The following is a 20,695-nucleotide window of genomic DNA, read 5'->3' as shown; positions in this document are numbered from 1 at the left end:
ACCATGCTCAAAGGGATATTCAATGTCTTTTTTCACCCTTTTTTTCATCTACCAGTAGGTGCCCTTTTATGCGAGGCATTGGAAAACCTCCCTGGTCTTTGTGATTGCATCTGTGTTCACTGCTCGACTGAGGGACCTTACAGATAATTGTATGTGTGGAGTACAGAGATGAGACAGTCATTAAAGAAGCCCCCCAATTCATGCACCAGACCCATTGAATCTCTTCCTAGTGGAGAGGCTACACAGGCAGCATGCGTAACTAAGTTAACTCAGTGTGGACCACAGTGACAATACATAGCCAGCGGTTGTTCTTTCCTTTAAATGTCTTGCACCCCCTGCAATCATCCAGCTATGTTTGTGTCACCCTCATAGGTTTGTCCTGGAAGTTGGGACAGAGGAAGGCCTAGACGCATCATCACATCACATGCCATCTGGGCTATATTTTGCCCTGTCGTTGATGACACTTCGTAGAGTCCCAGGAATTCTTCCTTTGGTTGTAGATCTGCATCTACAAAGAGTCAAACATATTGACTCCAGATCAACTCCTGATATACCCTGGCTGGATTCAAACATATTGACTCCTGATCAACTCCTGATCTATCCTGGGTGGATTCAAACATATTGACTCCTGATCAACTCCTGATATATCCTGGGTGGATTCAAACATATTGACTCCTGATCAACTCCTGATATATCCTGGGTGGATTCAAACATATTGACTCCTGATCAACTCCTGATATATCCTGGGTGGATTCAAACATATTGACTCCTGATCAACTCCTGATGTATCCTGGGTGGATTCAAACATATTGACTCCTGATCAACTCCTGATATATCCTGTGTGGATTCAAACATATTGACTCCTGATCAACTCCTGATATATCCTGGGTGGATTCAAACATATAGAATAATGATCAACTCCTGGTATATCCTGGGTTCCATCAATGATACGTGCGAACTGGAACACTGGCATTGATGAACCGATCCTGTAGGTTCATGCTCTACAACATTCGCAGAGTACGACCCTGCCTCACACAGGAAGCGGCGCAGGTCCTAATCCAGGCACTTGTCATCTCCCGTCTGGATTACTGCAACTCGCTGTTGGCTGGCCTCCCTGCCTGTGCCATTAAACCCCTACAACTCATCCAGAACGCCGCAGCCCGTCTGGTGTTCAACCTTCCCAAGTTCTCTCACGTCACCCCGCTCCTCCGCTCTCTCCACTGGCTTCCAGTTGAAGCTCGCATCCGCTACAAGACCATGGTGATTGCCTACGGAGCTGTGAAGGGAACGGCACCTCCATACCTTCAGGCTCTGATCAGGCCCTACACCCAAACAAGGGCACTGCGTTCATCCACCACTGGCCTGCTGGCCCCCCTACCTCTGAGGAAGCACAGTTCCCGCTCAGCCCAGTCAAAACTGTTTGCTGCTCTGGCACCCCAATGGTGGAACAAGCTCCCTCACGACGCCAGGACAGCGGAGTCAATCACCACCTTCCGGAGACACCTGAAACCCCACCTCTTTAAGGAATATCTAGGATAGGATAAAGTAATCCTTCTAACCCCCCCCCCCCCCCCCCTTAAAAGATTTAGATGCACTATTGTAAAGTGGTTGTTCCACTGGATATCATAAGGTGAATGCACCATTTTGTAAGTCGCTCTGGATAAGAGCGTCTGCTAAATGACTTAAATGTAATGTAATGTAATGTTGTTTCCGACACAATTTCTTTGACGATTGTATTGCCCACCAGCTTCAAAATGTAGTTTTGCCTTTGGGGACTGGTGGAATCAAAGTGACCTTTCAGCCAGGTGGTCAGCTCTGCATCGCCCTCTGCCTTGTACTTTAGAAGCTGGCTGAAATTCCCACTCTCCTTATCAACGCCTCGAAAAGCCTGACTTCACACCCCCAACAATCTTCATCAGATTTCTCCTCGCTTGTTGCTGCTGTCTTTCATGCTCACGTAAAAGTTGCACATTAACAGGCTTTGGCTCCTGAATCTGAGTCATCACAGCTCATTTATGACACTGCCTGTCTTTATGAGCACTACATTTCTCCAGTGCCTTCCTCCAATTTTGAAAGCCAGTCTTGACAAAAGCTGAATCTACTTTTGATGCAAGCTTAGACTTTGTGTTGCAAGGTACACTGCTCAAAAAAATAAAGGGAACACTTAAACAACACAATGTAACTCCAAGTCAATCACACTTCTGTGAAATCAAACTGTCCACTTAGGAAGCAACACTGATTGACAATACATTTCACATGCTGTTGTGCAAATGGTATAGACAACAGGTGGAAATTATAGGCAATTAGCAAGACACCCCCAATAAAGGAGTGGTTCTGCAGGTGGTGACCAGAGACCACTTCTCAGTTCCTATGCTTCCTGGCTGATGTTTTGGTCACTTTTGAATGCTGGCGGTGCTTTCACTCTAGTGGTAGCATGAGACGGAGTCTACAGCCCACACAAGTGGCTCAGGTAGTGCAGCTCATCCAGGATGGCACATCAATGCGAGCTGTGGCAAGAAGGTTTGCTGTGTCTGTCAGCGTAGTGTCCAGAGCATGGAGGCGCTACCAGGAGACAGGCCAGTATATTAGGAGACGTGGAGGAGGCCGTAGGAGGGCAACAACCCAGCAGCAGGACAGCTACCTCCGCCTTTGTGCAAGGAGGAGCAGGAGGAGCACTGCCAGAGCCCTGCAAAATGACCTCCAGCAGGCCACAAATGTGCATGTGTCTGCTCAAACGGTCAGAAACAGACTCCATGAGGGTGGTATGAGGGCCCGACGTCCACAGTTGGGGGTTGTGCTTACAGCCCAACACCGTGCAGGACGTTTGGTATTTGCCAGAGAACACCAAGATTGGCAAATTCGCCACTGGCGCCCTGTGCTCTTCACAGATGAAAGCAGGTTCACACTGAGCACATGTGACAGACATGACAGAGTCTGGAGACGCCGTAGAGAACGTTCTGCTGCCTGCAACATCCTCCAGCATGACCGGTTTGGCAGTGGGTCAGTCATGGTGTGGGGTGGCATTTCTTTGGGGGCCCTCCACGTGCTCGCCAGAGGTAGCCTGATTGCCATTAGGTACCGAAATGAGATCCTCAGACCCTTTGTGAGACCATATGCTGGTGCGGTTGGCCCTGGGTTCCTCCTAATGCAAGACAATGCTAGACCTCATGTGGCTGGAGTGTGTCAGCAGTTCCTGCAAGAGGAAGGCATTGATGCTATGGACTGGCCCGCCCGTTCCCCAGACCTGAATCCAATTGAGCACCTCTCGGACATCATGTCTCGCTCCATCCACCAACGCCACATTGCACCAGAGACTGTCCAGGAGTTGGCGGATGCTTTAGTCCAGGTCTGGGAGGAGATCCCTCAGGAGACCATCCGCCACCTCATCAGGAGCATGCCCAGGCATTGTAGGGAGGTCATACAGGCACGTGGAGGCCACACACACTACTGAGCCTCATTTTGACTTGTTTTAAGGACATTACATCAAAGTTGGATCAGCCTGTAGTGTGGTTTTCCACTTTAATTTTGAGTGTGACTCCAAATCCAGACCTCCATGGGTTGATAAATTGGATTTCCATTGATTATTTTTGTGTGATTTTGTTGTCAGCACATTCAACTATGTAAAGAAAAAAGTATTTAATAAGATTATTTCATTCATTCAGATCTAGGATGTGTTGTTTAAGTGTTCCCTTTATTTTTTGAGCAGTGTATTTAGCACAATAGAAACAGATGACCCCGTTTAAGGAGGGGCTGTAATGGAGACCAGTATAATCTTTATACCATTACTCCTGAAAGTAGAGTGTCCTATTTGACAAGGTTGTAATGGAGACCAGTATAATCGTTATACCATTACTAGCTCCTCCCCTCCCTGTCCTGCACCTTCATATCTCTCTCTCTCTCTCTCTCTCTCTCTCTCTCTCTCTCTCTCTCTCTCTCTCTCTCTCTCTCTCTCTCTCTCATTGTCTCAAACTCTCTCTCTCTGCTTGAATGTATTATCTGAAACACACGAGGAGCCATACTTAGAGGAATATCTCAGTTTAAATTACCATTAGGATTAGACTGTTGTGATGTCATTATTCAGTCTTAACCATCAATATTTGCTCCTTTTCTCCCTCACCTCCATGTCACCTGTTCTCCCTGTCCTGTCACCATCCTCATGCTCGCTCTCTCCCTGTTCTGTCACCATCCTCATGCTCTCTCTCTCTCACTGCCCTGTCAGCATCCTCATGCTCTCTCTCTCTCACTGCCCTGTCAGCATCCTCATGCTCTCTCTCTCTCACTGCCCTGTCAGCATCCTCATGCTCTCTCTCTCTCACTGCCCTGTCAGCATCCTCATGCTCTCTCTCTCTCACTGCCCTGTCACCATCCTCATGCTCTCTCTCTCTCACTGCCCTGTCAGCATCCTCATGCTCTCTCTCTCTCTGTTCTGTCACCATCCTCATGCTCTCTCTCTCCCTGTCCTGTCACCATCCTCATGCTCTCTCTCTCCCTGTCCTGTCACCATCCTCATGCTCTCTCTCTCTCCCTGTCCTGTCACCATCCTCATGCTCTCTCTCTCCCTGTCCTGTCACCATCCTCATGCTCTCTCTCTCTCTGTTCTGTCACCATCCTCATGCTCTCTCTCTCTCCCTGTCCTGTCACCATCCTCATGCTCTCTCTCTCTCTATCCCTGTCCTGTCACCATCCTCATGCTCTCTCTCTATCCCTGTCCTATCACCATCCTCATGCTCTCTCTCTATCCCTGTCCTGTCACCATCCTCATGCTCTCTCTCTCTCTGTTCTGTCACCATCCTCATGCTCTCTCTCCCTGTCCTGTCACCATCCTCATGCTCTCTCTCTCTCCCTGTCCTGTCACCATCCTCATGATCTCTCTCTCCCTGTCCTGTCACCATCCTCATGCTCTCTCTATCCCTGTCCTGTCACCATCCTCGTGCTCTCTCTCTCTCTCTCCCTGTCCTGTCACCATCCTCATGCTCTCTCTCTCCCTGTCCTGTCACCATCCTCATGCTCTCTCTCTCCCTGTCCTGTCACCATCCTCATGCTCTCTCTCTCCCTGTCCTGTCACCATCCTCATGCTCTCTCTCTCTCCCTGTCCTGTCACCATCCTCATGCTCTCTCTCTCCCTGCCCTGTCACCATCCTCATGCTCTCTCTCTCCCTCTCTCTCTTTTCTCTGAACGCACCAGAGTGAACATGAAATAATTATTATCAGTAAACAAGTGGTGTTTCTTGCCATGATGTGGAATGGATTACTAACCATTTCTAATCTGAACGGCAATGATTATTATATCAAGAAAAATTGACTCATCTCTTGTTCTACTGTGGACTTCTATCATCTGACTGGTGATTATTATAGAAACATTGACTCATCTCTTGTTCTACTGTAGACTTCTATCATCTGACTGGTGATTATTATAGAAATGTTGACTCATCTCTTGTTCTACTGTAGACTTCTATCATCTGACTGGTGATTATTATAGAAACGTTGACTCATCTCTTGTTCTACTGTAGACTTCTATCATCTGACAGGTGATTATTATAGAAACGTTGACTCATCTCTTGTTCTACTAAACTGATGAAGGTCACTGCCACCCTTCCTCTTCCTCATGATGACATCACTGTGAATGAAAGCTGACTGTAATAAAACTGATTTCACTTTAATCAAACAAACACTAATAATGCTATTTATCATAAGGAAGTACAGCTATACAGTATCCTATACAGTACAGCGATACAGTATACTATACAGTATACTATACAGTACAGTTATACAGAACAGCTATACAGTATACTATAGAGTACACTATACAGTATACTATACAGTACAGTTATACAGAACAGCTATACAGTATACTATAGAGTACAGTTATAGAGTACAGCTATACAGTATCCTATACAGTACAGTTATACAGAACAGCTATACAGTATACTATAGGAATATGTAATAAATTAAAGCTACTACTGTCTACATAAATTACAGATGCAGCACAACATAAATGATTGACACTTTACTCAGACTTCACCTGGGCTTTCTGACCAATAGAACGTAATAAAGACATTAACGTTAGTTGAATACGTCCGTGAGCACCATTGTTGGTCGCTGGGTGAATGTGTGGCTAATTAACTTTCCAGGTAACTTAGCTATGATAGCTAACGTTAGTGGTCGCTGGGTGAATGTGTGGATAATTAACGTTCCAGGTAACTTAGCTATGATAGCTAACGTTAGTGGTCGCTAGGTGAATGTGTGGATAATTAACGTTCCAGGTAACTTAGCTATGATAGCTAACGTTAGTGGTCGCTAGGTGAATGTGTGGATAATTAACGTTCCAGGTAACTTAGCTATGATAGCTAACTTTAGTGATGGTTGATTGATTAGCACTCGCAAATCGGTCCATTTTCACCAAAAACTTTTGTTTCCACTCCATGCAATTACTGACACTTTTTAGCAAAATATTATTTATTTCCACAATTACAGTTCCAGCGCAAAATGACGTATTGACGTTGACGTTAAAACATCACAATCGACAGTGATATAGCCTACGTAACACTCATATTACGTTCTAGTTTTACACTTTTTAATACATTTGAAAGTAATGAAATAGCACAGCAAATCTTTTATTTATTTATATTATTTATATCAATATATTTGGGGGATATTTTGAGCATATTTGAATATTGGATGTGTCCCCCCAATATATGTTATAATTCCGGCACTGGGATACACTCTTTGTGTAGAAAGTGGATTTTATGGCATTTAAAGCCACAGTGATACATTGTACAGCACACGTGTCTCAGAAGTCCAAGAAGCTGGACATTATATCTGCAGCAGAGAAGAAGAACAACAAGACAGGCTTTATAATTTAGAGCAATATACAAGTGGCCAACCAAGATCACCTGTTCATAGCTGTTTCAACATGAATCCAGCAAGGAGATTCACCTGGTGGAGATCTATGTATTACCTGGAAGTCTAGAGAATGAAGGGCAATGGGTAAAGGCTGAAAATGGATCCATCATAATGATTCTACATTTTATAGTATGAACCTGGATCCATCATAATGATTCTACATGTTATAGTATGAACCTGGATCCATCATAATGATTCTACATGTTATAGTATGAACCTGGATCCATCATAATGATTCTACATGTTATAGTATGAACCTGGATCCATCATAATGATTCTACATGTTATAGTATGAACCTGGATCCATCATAATGATTCTACATGTTATAGTATGAACCTGGATCCATCATAATGATTCTACATGTTATAGTATGAACCTGGATCCATCATAATGATTCTACATGTTATAGTATAAACCTGGATCCATCATAATGATTCTACATGTTATAGTATGAACCTGGATCCATCATAAAGATTCTACATGTTATAGTATAAACCTGGATCCATCATAATGATTCTACATGTTATAGTATGAATCTGGATCCATCATAATGATTCTACATGTTATAGTATGAACCTGGATCCATCATAATGATTCTACATGTTATAGTATGAACCTGGATCCATCATAATGATTCTACATGTTATAGTATGAACCTGGATCCATCATAATGATTCTACATGTTATAGTATGAACCTGGATCCATCATAATGATTCTACATGTTATAGTATGAAACTGGATCCATCATAATGATTCTACATGTTATAATATGAACCTGGATCCATCATAATGATTCTACATGTTATAGTATGAACCTGGATCCATCATAATGATTCTACATGTTATAGTATGAACCTGGATCCATCATAATGATTCTACATGTTATAGTATGAACCTGGATCCATCATAATGATTCTCCATGTTATAGTATGAACCTGGATCCATCATAATGATTCTACATGTTATAGTATGAACCTGGATCCATCATAATGATTCTACATGTTATAGTATGAACCTGGATCCATCATAATGATTCTACATGTTATAGTATGAACCTGGATCCATCATAATGATTCTACATGTTATAGTATGAACCTGGATCCATCATAATGATTCTCCATGTTATAGTATGAACCTGGATCCATCATAATGATTCTACATGTTATAGTATGAACCTGGATCCATCATAATGATTCTACATGTTATAGTATGAATCTGGATCCATCATAATGATTCTACATGTTATAGTATGAACCTGGATCCATCATAATGATTCTACATGTTATAGTATGAACCTGGATCCATAATAATGATTCTACATGTTATAGTATGAACCTGGATCCATAATAATGATTCTACATGTTATAGTATGAACCTGGATCCATCATAAAGATTCTACATGTTATAGTATGAACCTGGATCCATCATAATGATTCTACATGTTATAGTATGAACCTGGATCCATCATAATGATTCTACATGTTATAGTATGAACCTGGATCCATCATAATGATTCTACATGTTATAGTATGAACCTGGATCCATCATAATGATTCTACATGTTATAGTATGAACCTGGATCCATCATAATGATTCTACATGTTATAGTATGAACCTGGATCCATCATAATGATTCTACATGTTATAGTATGCCATGGCCTTTACTGGCCAAAGGTTAAACTGCTGTTATGTTTATGATATACTATGGTGTTGTTGATGAACACTGTTTTACAGTATGTCATGGCCTTTTCTGGCCAACTGCTGTTATGTTTATGATATACTATGGTGTTGTGTCACTAGACTTTGACCAGATATTATTGCATCCAAAGATCAACTGTACCTAGAACATAGATACAGAGCCACTTGTCATCAAGAAGCTGCTCTCTCAGCACAACGGAAAATATCTCAATGACTTGACATGTTCTGGCTGTGAATTCAGGCTACAAGGTAAGAATCTTCCCAGTGATTATTGTAAAGTGTGTAGAGAAATTAAATGTATGGTGTTATTTTAGTATAGTGAATGACTGTAAAACACTCAGATCTAACAGTCCATTTCACCTGGGACAGTTATGTGACAGTTCAATCATACAAAATGGCGCTAACTGGGCGTAGGCAAGTCAAATTCAAAAACATATTGTTCATATATTCATATATTGTGGTTATTTTATAATTTGTATATTTTTATGTATAAGTTGTAAATCGTCTTTTCAAAATATCGTAAAATTTGTTTTATAAACTTACAATGAGCTCCTCTTTCCTGTGTAATTTGGTTTGAAACCACTGAACATACTTTTCTTAACATTGTTATTATGAACTGAATTCAGTAACAGCATAATAATATCATACCTGTTAAACAAAGCAACACACTAGAATGAGAGAAATTATTAAAAGAGAAAGTGACTTATTAATATTATATTGTTGTTATTATTATTATTATTATTATTATTACTATTAGTTCCACTACATGGAGAAAAGGTGAAAAATATCAGTCACGACTACATGTTCATGTGATGCATTAAATCACCTGACTGTTGGGATGTATCTGTTAGTAAATGTTTTATTGCTAAGAGATAATTAATAAAATACAACAATTGACATTCAATAATTAGTTGTCACTGTGTTAATCACAACCAACATGCTGGATCTCTGTTTAGTTGTCACTGTGTTAACCACAACCAACATGCTGGATCTCTGTTTAGTTGTCACTGTGTTAACCACAACCAACATGCTGGATCTCTGTTTAGTTGTCACTGTGTTAACCACAACCAACATGCTGGATCTCTGTTTAGTTGTCACTGTGTTAACCAACATGCTGGATCTCTGTTTAGTTGTTACTGTGTTAACCACAACCAACATGCTGGATCTCTGTTTAGGGGTCACTGCTCTAAAATGAGTCTCTCTTGGAAGAGAGAGGAGGAGGGCCCTGCCTCTAAAAGGAGTGTCTCTGGGGAACATGGCACCAAATCTAAGAGGTGAGATTAGTTTTGTAAAGAATTTATCAAGAGTTTATATCCAAAACACTATATCCACCATTTCTTCTCATTTGTGTTTTTTTCTTCAGAAATTAAGGCTTATGGGTGTGTAAAATATTACTGTTCTAAGATTTAAAATTCATAGATTTTAGCGTATGCCATTTTACTGAGAACATCACAGCAAGATGACACAAATATTGTTGCATTCTCTAGATTCTGCATTCATAGATTCTCACACTTCATTTGCGTTATAGAGCCCCACAGTGGAGGTGTCATAATACCCATAACACCTAGCGGTCAAACAGGGAAATGGTTCCAATAGTTTTATAGAGCCCCACAGTGGAGGTGTTATAATACCCATAACACCTAGCGGTCAAACAGGGAAATGGTTCCAATAGTTTTATAGAGCCCCACAGTGGAGGTGTTATAATACCCATAACACCTAGTGGTCAAACAGGGAAATGTTCCAATAGTTTTATAGAGCCTGTGCCTTCTTCAGGGTGATGTCATCAATACTTGAACCAGGTTATGTAGACAAACAGTGCAATTAGTGCAACTAATGACAATAGAGAGGGGTGTGTCATAATTATTAAGTTAATTAGAATGAATTGAGTGAAACTGTTAAAAAAACAATAGTTTCTGGCATATTGAATATATCAGGCTATTGTTATCATATAGAAACATAACTGATAATTGTACATAACATTAGCGTCAACATACATTATTGTTTTATTCAATTTCACATATTTAATTGTTTCCTATTTCAATAAAAACATTTGTTCCATGTAATGTTTTGGTTCAACCATAATGCATAATAAGCATCATCAACAGGGGGACATATTGGATGTACTCTGATAAGCTGTAGAAAGAATATATACATTTAAAACAGAGAACTGTTCATAAGGGCCTGAGATCAAAGTCAATATTCAGACCACTAGGGGTCCATGTTTTTAGACAGGATATCCAGTAAGCCTCCCTTTGTAGTAGTAGGATCTCCATGTTACCTCCTCTCCTTGGTAGAGCAACATGCTCAATGCCTGTGTATTGGAGGGAGGAGATTGGATGGTCAGCTTCAACAAAGTGAGCTGCTATTGGATAGTCAATGTTCTTACACCTGATTGAGCTGCTGTGTTCAGCTATGCGTTGTTTTAATTGTCTTTTCGTTTGTCCTACGTAGGCTTTCCCACATGAACAGGTGATGAGATAGATTACTCCCTTGGTCTTGCATGAGATGATCCCTCTAACAGGGATTTTTCTACCTGTATGTTGATGTCTGAAGATGGATGTTTTTATAGTGCTGTTGCACTGTGCTCATGAGCCACGTTTGTAGTTCCCATTTGGGATGGGTGTCAAGAGTGTCTGAGTGGGCTCAGAGGGCAGGTCAGATCTCACCAAACTATCTACAATATTGTGACCACGCTTATAGAGCACCAGTGGGGGTTCCTTATAGACCACCAGTGGGGGTTCCTTATAGACCACCAGTGGGGTTCCTTATAGACCACCAGTGGGGGCTCCTTATAGACCACCAGTGGGGGTTCCTTATAGACCACCAGTGGAGGTTCCTTATAGACCACTAGTGGGGGTTCCTTATAGACCACCAGTGGGGGTTCCTCATAGACCACCAGTGGGGGTTTCTCATAGACCACCAGTGGGGGTTCCTTATAGACCACCAGTGGGGGTTCCTCATAGACCACCAGTGGGGGTTTCTCATAGACCACCAGTGGAGGTTCCTTACAGACCACCAGTAGGGGTTCCTTATAGACCAGCAGTGGGGGTTCCTTATAGACCACCAGTGGGGGTTCCTCATAGACCACCAGTGGGGTTCCTTATAGACCACCAGTGGGGGTTCCTTACAGACCACCAGTGGGGGTTCCTTATAGACCACCAGTGGGGGTTCCATATAGACCACCAGTGGGGGTTCCATACAGACCACCAGTGGGGGTTCCTTATAGACCACCAGTGGGGTTCCTTATAGACCACCAGTGGGGGTTCCTTACAGACCACCAGTGGGGGTTCCTTATAGACCACCAGTGGGGGTTCCATATAGACCACCAGTGGGGGTTCCATATAGACCACCAGTGGGGGTTCCTTACAGACCACCAGTGGGGGTTCCTTATAGACCACCAGTGGGGTTCCTTATAGACCACCAGTGGGGGTTCCTTGAAGAGGTGTGTGTTTATTTTTGTCTGATTGTAGAATATTCCAGTGCTTTTCCAGTATTGCTATCTATCAGAATACTTGGTGTACTTGGTGCAAAAGACGGTTGTTTTTCTTCTTTGGTTGAGTTTTTAGCAATTCCTCTGTTGGTTGTTTAGATATTTTCATCATTGCTGCATCAAGAGTTCTGTCCTTTTAGCCTCTCATTTTGAATTTATCTGTAACTTCTTAGCATTGCTGTCAAAATCCAAAAGTTTTTCTACCATACAGTTTTCCCATAGGGAATTATAGAAACACTTCAAATAAGGGATGTGTTTCGTTTAGGGTGGGGTGGCGCGGCGGTCCTTGTGGGCAAATTTTGTCATCAAAGTCTGTCATTCTCTGGATTTATGGTGCTTTCAAGACAACTGGGAAATGGGAAGTTCTAATGATGACGTCAGTGATCTTCAGGTTGGAGCTCTAGAAAGAGGCCGAGATCCCCACTTGGAATTTCGAGTTGGATGACTGTTCAAACCGTATTTTCTCAGTTGGAGCTCGTTTTTTTCAGAGTTGTCCTGAACTCACTGAAGTCTGATATTTCCCAGGTTCCAGTTGTTTTGAACGTTGCAGAAGTCATGCTGGATTCACAGCATGGCCAATGTATTCAACCTTTTCTGTCCCTTGGTGTTGCATGTAAATATTAATATTTTTAAACTTGGAAAAGAGACCCTTAAACTCAGAATTGGACCACACACCCTCTCCACTGAATTGCTGGCTAGTGACTGCTTTGCAATGCGTGCAGTTAGCCACTGATTCCTTCCAAACCACTCATTGCTAGCTAAGATTTTGAACGTATGATGTTGACATGATCAGTCCAATCAAAGCTAAGGTAGATATAACGTGATTTGACAATTTTATCTGTGGCCAATGACCTTGAGCCTTTTGGATGGGCACTTCTAATGTAACTCTATGGCAGCACCCAATGGGCTTGAATTTTTGAGCTCTCCCTGTAGATTTTACGGTGACGTAGTGTCTCCATGAGTGACAGAACACTGAGCCAATCAAGGCGCAACTACAGATCATTACCAACCCCTACGCTCAGTATTTTCCTCTGGCTGCCCCACCACCACAGAAAGCACTGAGCTAGGCTGAAACACCTGCATTTAGGAGCTGCCTAACTCAAGACAACAAAAAAGAGCATGTTTGTATGCAGCTTTATTATCATTTGTTTTACATTGTTTGCAAACTAATATGTGAAACGTATTAACTAGGCAAGTCAGTACAAATTCTTATTTACAATGACGCCTACCCCGGCCAAACCCAGACGACGCTGGGCCAATTGTGCGCCTCCCTATGGGACTCCCAATCACGGACGGATTCGAACCAGGTACTTGCAGTGTGTTAGACAACTGTGCCAGTCGGGTGCCAATGTATATTGTATGTTGACTTTGACATGTTGTGGCTTTCAATATAAAAGAATATAAATATGAAGACTCGTATTTTACTTACCAGTCTAATGTAACGTTAGCAGGTAACGTTAGCGTCCTCTCCTTTAGCTGTTGTCTCAAAAAAATGTATGCAAGAATATCGTCAAAAATCTCTATGCTTGGACATTGATTTAGCTTTTCCTGTATTAGCAGCTATATTGTAAGTTCAAAATTTGCAAAACACTTTGTTTTCATAACTTTCATAACTCATAGATATGCGTAACGCGCTTCGCCATATACTTGCATAAATGGCCAAAAGGAACTAGCCTCCTGGTGCGCAAGCAAGCAATTGGTGTGGGATAGGTGAGGCAGGTTTGAGACTGATCTAATGAATTTACAAGAAAAATACACTTTATTTCTCAGCTGCCTCACCTACGTCTTTATGTGAATTAATAACTTTTAATTGCTAAATATTTCCAATAGATGGCAGCATAAGACCACGAAGCATCAGTTATAGGCTACAAGCAGCAATATGATTAACATAAAATAGCATGCAACCACAGACTATATGTCCCATGATTTTCTAAAATGGTCACTCATTACTTTAGTTAGCTATATATCTGGTATTAGGGCTGTGTTGCTTTTGGGAGAGCAAATAAACAGTGACTATAGCAGGTATTGAACCCCGGGTAAATAATCACTAGTCAGAACCTCAACCTTATCATTGTGATTAGGATGCATTATAAAAAATCATTTTAAATATCTGATATTGTGATTAAACAACCTCGGAATAGAAAAGACAAGACTGCATCTTCCATCCTGCCAATAAATTACATCGTACAAACCTCGCGGTTAGAAAATTACGTCGTTTTGCTCGAGAAGGCAGAGTGCACGTACTGAACCACAGCTACTGTAGTTTCGAAATGGGACTAGAAATAAGAATTACAATTCTCAGACCTTACACTTCCTGGTTGAAATGTTCTCAGGTTTTTGCCTGCAATATGAGTTCTGTTATACTCACAGACACCATTCAAACAGTTTTAGAAACTTCAGAGTGTTTTCTATCCAAATCTACTAATAATATGCATATTCTATTTCCTGGGCAAGAGTAGTAACCAGTTTAAATTGGGTACATTTTTCATCCGGCCGTGAAAATACTTCCCCCTAGTCCCAAGAAGTTAAATAATTGTTATATATTTTGTCAACGTTTATGATGAGTATTTTTGTAAATTGATGTGCACATTCACCGATGGTTTTGGTGGGAATACATTTTCTGAACATCACGCGCCAATGTAAAATGCTGTTTTTGGATATAAATATGAACTTTATCGAACAAAACATTCATGTATTGTGTAACATAATGTCCTAGGAGTGTCATCTGGTGAAGATCGTCAAAGGTAAGTGCTTCATTTAGCTGTGTTTTGGGTTTTATTGACACATGTCCTTGCTTTGAAAATGGCTGTGTGATTATTTTTGTCTATGTACTCTCCTAACATAATCTAATCTTTTGCTTTCGCTGTAAAGCCTTTTTGAAATCGGACAATGTGGTTACATCAAGGAGAAGTGTATCTTTAAAATGGTGTAAAATAGTCATGTATTTGAGAAATTGAAATTATTAGATTTTTGCGCTAGCGCCCCATGTAGCCCATAGAAGTTAAACAGTTTTAGAAATGTCAGAGTGTTTTTTATCCAATACTACCATGCATATGCATATCCTAGCTTCTGGGCCTGAGTAACAGGCAGTTTACTTTGGGCACGTTTGTCATCGAAACTTCTAAATTCTGTCCCCTACCCTAAAAGCTAATACATGAACGTTTCTGAAAGTGATATACAGCGTTTAGTAATGAAACTCTTCTTATGTTTCCCCATCTGAGATCAGAGTAGATGAGAAATGTAATGTTTGTCTCTGTTGTGTTGAAGACCAATCAAGCAGGAGAGACCAGCCTCCCCTGTTCCCAGCTGTGTGTCCATGAAGAGTGACCGGTCTATGGGTCAACCTATAAACTTTAGAGAGGGAGATGTTTCTACTGAACAAAGGTAAGAAGAACTCATGGGTCATGGTCAGTGAGATAAACAACACTGTCTCTAGTCATTTCTCCTCTCCCATTTTCACATTTCTTTTGGTTGTTTTCATAATCCATAGGCTAATTATTTTTCCATTTTCATAGTCCTAAAACAATATTAAACAAACACAACGTTCCCTCCCTGTGTGTGTGTGTGTGTGTGTGTGTGTGTGTGTGTGTGCTCTCCCTGGATGAGGAGATGTAATCTCTATCCTGATTGCCTAGTCACTTTTATCCTTACCTACATGTACATATTACCTCAATTACCTGGTACCCCTGCACATTGACTCAGTACTGGTTCTCCTTATAGTCTCATTATTACCTCAACTACCTGGTACCCCTGCACATTGACTCAGTACTGGTACTCCTTATAGTCTCATTATTATCTCAACTACCTGGTACCCCTGCACATTGACTCAGTACTGGTACTCCTTATAGCCTCATTATTACCTCAACTACCTGGTACCCCTGGACATTGACTCAGTACTGGTACTCCGTATAGCCTCATTATTACCTCAACTACCTGGTACCCCTGCACATTGACTCAGTACTGGTACTCCGTATAGCCTCATTATTACCTCAACTACCTGGTACCCCTGCACATTGACTCAGTACTGGTACTCCTTATAGTCTCATTATTACCTCAACTACCTGGTACCCCTGCACATTGACTCAGTACTGGTACTCCTTATAGTCTCATTATTACCTCAACTACCTGGTACCCCTGCACATTGACTCAGTACTGGTACTCCTTATAGTCTCATTATTACCTCAACTACCTGGTACCCCTGCACATTGGCTCAGTACTGGTACTCCTTATAGTCTCATTATTACCTCAACTACCTGGTACCCCTGCACATTGACTCAGTACTGGTACTCCTTATAGTCTCATTATTACCTCAACTACCTGGTACCCCTGCACATTGACTCAGTACTGGTACTCCTTATAGTCTCATTATTACCTCAACTACCTGGTACCCCTTCACATTGACTCAGTACTGGTAGTCCTTATAGTCTCATTATTACCTCAACTACCTGGTACCCCTGCACATTGACTCAGTACTGGTACTCCTTATAGTCTCATTATTACCTCAACTACCTGGTACCCCTGCACATTGGCTCAGTACTGGTACTCCTTATAGTCTCATTATTACCTCAACTACCTGGTACCCCTGCACATTGACTCAGTACTGGTACTCCTTATAGTCTCATTATTACCTCAACTACCCGGTACCCCTGCACATTGACTCAGTACTGGTACTCCTTATAGTCTCATTATTACCTCAACTACCTGGTACCCCTGCACATTGACTCAGTACTGGTAGTCCTTATAGTCTCATTATTACCTCAACTACCTGGTACCCCTGCACATTGACTCAGTACTGGTACTCCTTATAGTCTCATTATTACCTCAACTACCTGGTACCCCTGCACATTGACTCAGTACTGGTACTCCTTATAGTCTCATTATTACCTCAACTACCTGGTACCCCTGCACATTGACTCAGTACTGGTACTCCTTATAGTCTCATTATTACCTCAACTACCTGGTACCCCAACACATTGACTCAGTACTGGTACTCCTTATAGTCTCATTATTACGTCAACTACCTGGTACCCCTGCACATTGACTCAGTACTGGTACTCCTTATAGCCTCATTATTACCTCAACTACCTGGTACCCCTGCACATTGACTCAGTACTGGTACTCCTTATAGCCTCATTATTACCTCAACTACATAGTACCCCTGCACATTGACTCAGTACTGGTAATCCTAATAGTCTCATTATTACCTCAACTACCTGGTACCCCTGCACATTGACTCAGTACTGGTACTCCTTATAGTCTCATTATTACCTCAACTACCTGGTACCCCTGCACATTGGCTCAGTACTGGTACTCCTTATAGTCTCATTATTACCTCAACTACCTGGTACCCCTGTTCATTGACTCAGTACTGGTACTCCTTATAGTCTCATTATTACCTCAACTACCTGGTACCCCTGCACATTGACTCAGTACTGGTACTCCTTATAGTCTCATTATTACCTCAACTACCTGGTACCCCTGCACATTGACTCAGTACTGGTACTCCTTATAGTCTCATTATTACCTCAACTACCTGGTACCCCTGCACATTGACTCAGTACTGGTAGTCCTTATAGTCTCATTATTACCTCAACTACCTGGTACCCCTGCACATTGACTCAGTACTGGTACTCCTTATAGTCTCATTATTACCTCAACTACCTGGTACCCCTGCACATTGACTCAGTACTGGTACTCCTTATAGTCTCATTATTACCTCAACTACCTGGTACCCCAACACATTGACTCAGTACTGGTAATCCTAATAGCGTAATTATTGTTATTTTGTGTTACTATTTCCTTTTTTTTATTTACAAGGTTTAAGGTCAACGTAGCAAGTCTGGTGAACAGGGCAGAGCTCCATATCCGCAATCAGACCAGCAGAAACTGGATCAGCAGCACTACAAGGTATCACGTCTGTGTGAACAGGTCAGAGTTCATATCCTCAGTCAGACCAGCAGAAACTGGATCAGCAGCACAACAAGGTATCACGTCTGTGTGAACAGGTCAGAGTTCATATCCTCAGTCAGACCAGCAGAAACTGGATCAGCAGCACAACAAGGTATCACGTCTGTGTGAACAGGTCAGAGTTCATATCCTCAGGCAGACCAGTAGAAACTGGATCAGCGGCACTACAAGGTATCACGTCTGGTGGACAGGTCAGAGTTCATATCCTCAGTCAGACCAGTAGAAACTGGATCAGCAGCACTACAAGGTATCACGTCTGGTGAACAGGTCAGAGTTCATATCCTCAGTCAGACCAGTAGAAACTGGATCAGCAGCACTACAAGGTATCACGTCTGGTGGACAGGTCAGAGTTCATATCCTCAGTCAGACCAGTAGGAACTGGATCAGCAGCACTACAAGGTATCACGTCTGGTGAACAGGTCAGAGTTCATATCCTCAGTCAGACCAGTAGAAACTGGATCAGCAGCACTACAAGTTATCACGTCTGGTGGAGCATGTATCAATACTGATAGGATGGAAAGAAAGGGAGTGCTGCTCTCGGATCAGTTTTCTCCATTCAGATATTTCCTTAACATTATAATTATGTCACAATACTGACCCAGGATCAGCTTCTATTAGCACCTATGGCTGCAAGTATTGGGGAGGCTTAGTCTAATGCTTACCCAATAAAAACGCACTAAATCACAGATTTGGCACATCATTGTGTTCATGTTTGGATACACATCATGAAATATATTGAGACATATTTCAGACAGTAGCCTACAAGTATCAAAATATTACTCAATATATTGAACAATATGATTGAAATAGGCCTAAAGTCTACTGTTTATATTTTAATGTAGTCATCTCAGTTTCATTTGAAGCAAATGTGTAGACGTCCCTTGATTGAATCAAATGCAAAGACATTGGCAACTTCGTATTTGTAGTCAACTTTGTTCTGAATTCATCTGCTGTCACAGAGAGATGGATAAACTATATGATTCTATGTTTAGCAGAGATCTTCTGTGTATAAAGTCAAGTGGAAGGGCAAAAAAGCATCTAATGACTCACTCAGCTGTTCTAGTGGTCTGAGGCAGGAGGTAGATCACTCAGCTGTTCTAGTGGTCTGAGGCAGGAGGTAGATCACTCAGCTGTTCTAGTGGTCTGAGGCAGGAGGTAGATTACTCAGCTGTTCTAGTGGTCTGAGACAGGAGGTAGATTACTCAGCTGTTCTAGTGGTCTGATACAGGAGGTAGATTACTCAGCTGTTCTAGTGGTCTGAGGCAGGAGGTAGTTTACTCAGCTGTTCTAGTGGTCTGAGGCAGGAGGTAGTTTACTCAGCTGTTCTAGTGGTCTGAGACAGGAGGTAGATTACTCAGCTGTTCTAGTGGTCTGAGACAGGAGGTAGTTTACTCAGCTGTTCTAGTGGTCTGAGGCAGGAGGTAGATTACTCAGCTGTTCTAGTGGTCTGAGACAGGAGGTAGATTACTCAGCTGTTCTAGTGGTCTGAGACAGGAGGTAGATTACTCCGCTGTTCTAGTGGTCTGAGACAGGAGGTAGATTACTCAGCTGTTCTAGTGGTCTGAGGGAGGAGGTAGATTACTCAGCTGTTCTAGTGGTCTGAGACAGGAGGTAGATTACTCAGCTGTTCTAGTGGTCTGAGACAGGAGGTAGATTACTCAGCTGTTCTAGTGGTCTGAGGGAGGAGGTAGATTACTCAGCTGTTCTAGTGGTCTGAGACAGGAGGTAGATTACTCAGCTGTTCTAGTGGTCTGAGACAGGAGGTAGATTACTCAGCTATTCTAGTGGTCTGAGACAGGATGTAGATTACTCAGCTGTTCTAGTGGTCTGAGACAGGAGGTAGATTACTCAGCTGTTCTAGTGGTCTGAGACAGGAGGTAGATTACTCAGCTGTTCTAGTGGTCTGAGGCAGGAGGTAGATTACGAGCATTTTCCAAGTGCAACGTTATTAATGGTTTTGGGTAACAGCTCTTTTACGAATTCCATACGGGTGACTGTTATCAGCACCTCACAACCCCAAGCTGAACATCCCCCACAACCAGAGCCTGAGAGTCTAGGGGAACCATAAACCTGCCTCTCCAACTCTCCCTGACCTGAGTGTGTTAACTCCTGAGAGTCTAGGGGAACCATAAACCTGCCTCTCCAACTCTCCCTGACCTGAGTGTGTTAACTCCTGAGAGTCTAGGGGAACCATAAACCTGCCTCTCCATCTCTCCCTGACCTGAGTGTTTTAACTCCTGAGAGTCTAGGGGGGAACCATAAACCTGCCTCTCCATCTCTCCCTGACCTGAGTGTTTTAACTCCTGAGAGTCTAGGGGGGAACCATAAACCTGCCTCTCCATCTCTCCCTGACCTGAGTGTGTTAACTCCTGAGAGTCTAGGGGGGGAACCATAAACCTGCCTCTCCAACTCTCCCTGACCTGAGTGTTTTAACTCCTGAGAGTCTAGGGGGGAACCATAAACCTGCCTCTCCATCTCTCCCTGACCTGAGTGTGTTAACTCCTGAGAGTCTAGGGGGAACCATAAACCTGCCTCTCCATCTCTCCCTGACCTGAGCGTGTTAACTCCTGAGAGTCTAGGGGGGGGAACCATAAACCTGCCTCTCCAACTCTCCCTGACCTGAGTGTGTTAACTC

At 42.3% G+C, this 20,695-nt stretch overlaps 1 protein-coding gene across 1 annotated transcript in view; it reads left to right on the top strand.

The window, feature by feature from the left end:
- LOC145875995 (uncharacterized) overlaps window positions 1–20,695 on the top strand; it is a 459,138-nt gene that overhangs the window by 435,996 nt on the left and 2,447 nt on the right. Inside the window, exons 4-5 of the mRNA XM_082971766.1 lie at window positions 15,361–15,477; window positions 17,911–18,000. Of these exons, the coding sequence (XP_082827892.1) occupies window positions 15,361–15,477; window positions 17,911–18,000 (207 nt within the window). The remainder of the gene's footprint in view (window positions 1–15,360; window positions 15,478–17,910; window positions 18,001–20,695) is intronic.

Source organism: Salmo salar, unplaced genomic scaffold (assembly GCF_965601325.2).
Source record: "Salmo salar unplaced genomic scaffold, fSalSal1 ptg000414l, whole genome shotgun sequence".
Lineage (NCBI taxonomy): Eukaryota > Metazoa > Chordata > Actinopteri > Salmoniformes > Salmonidae > Salmo > Salmo salar.
This window is presented reverse-complemented; position numbering and strand designations above follow the sequence as displayed.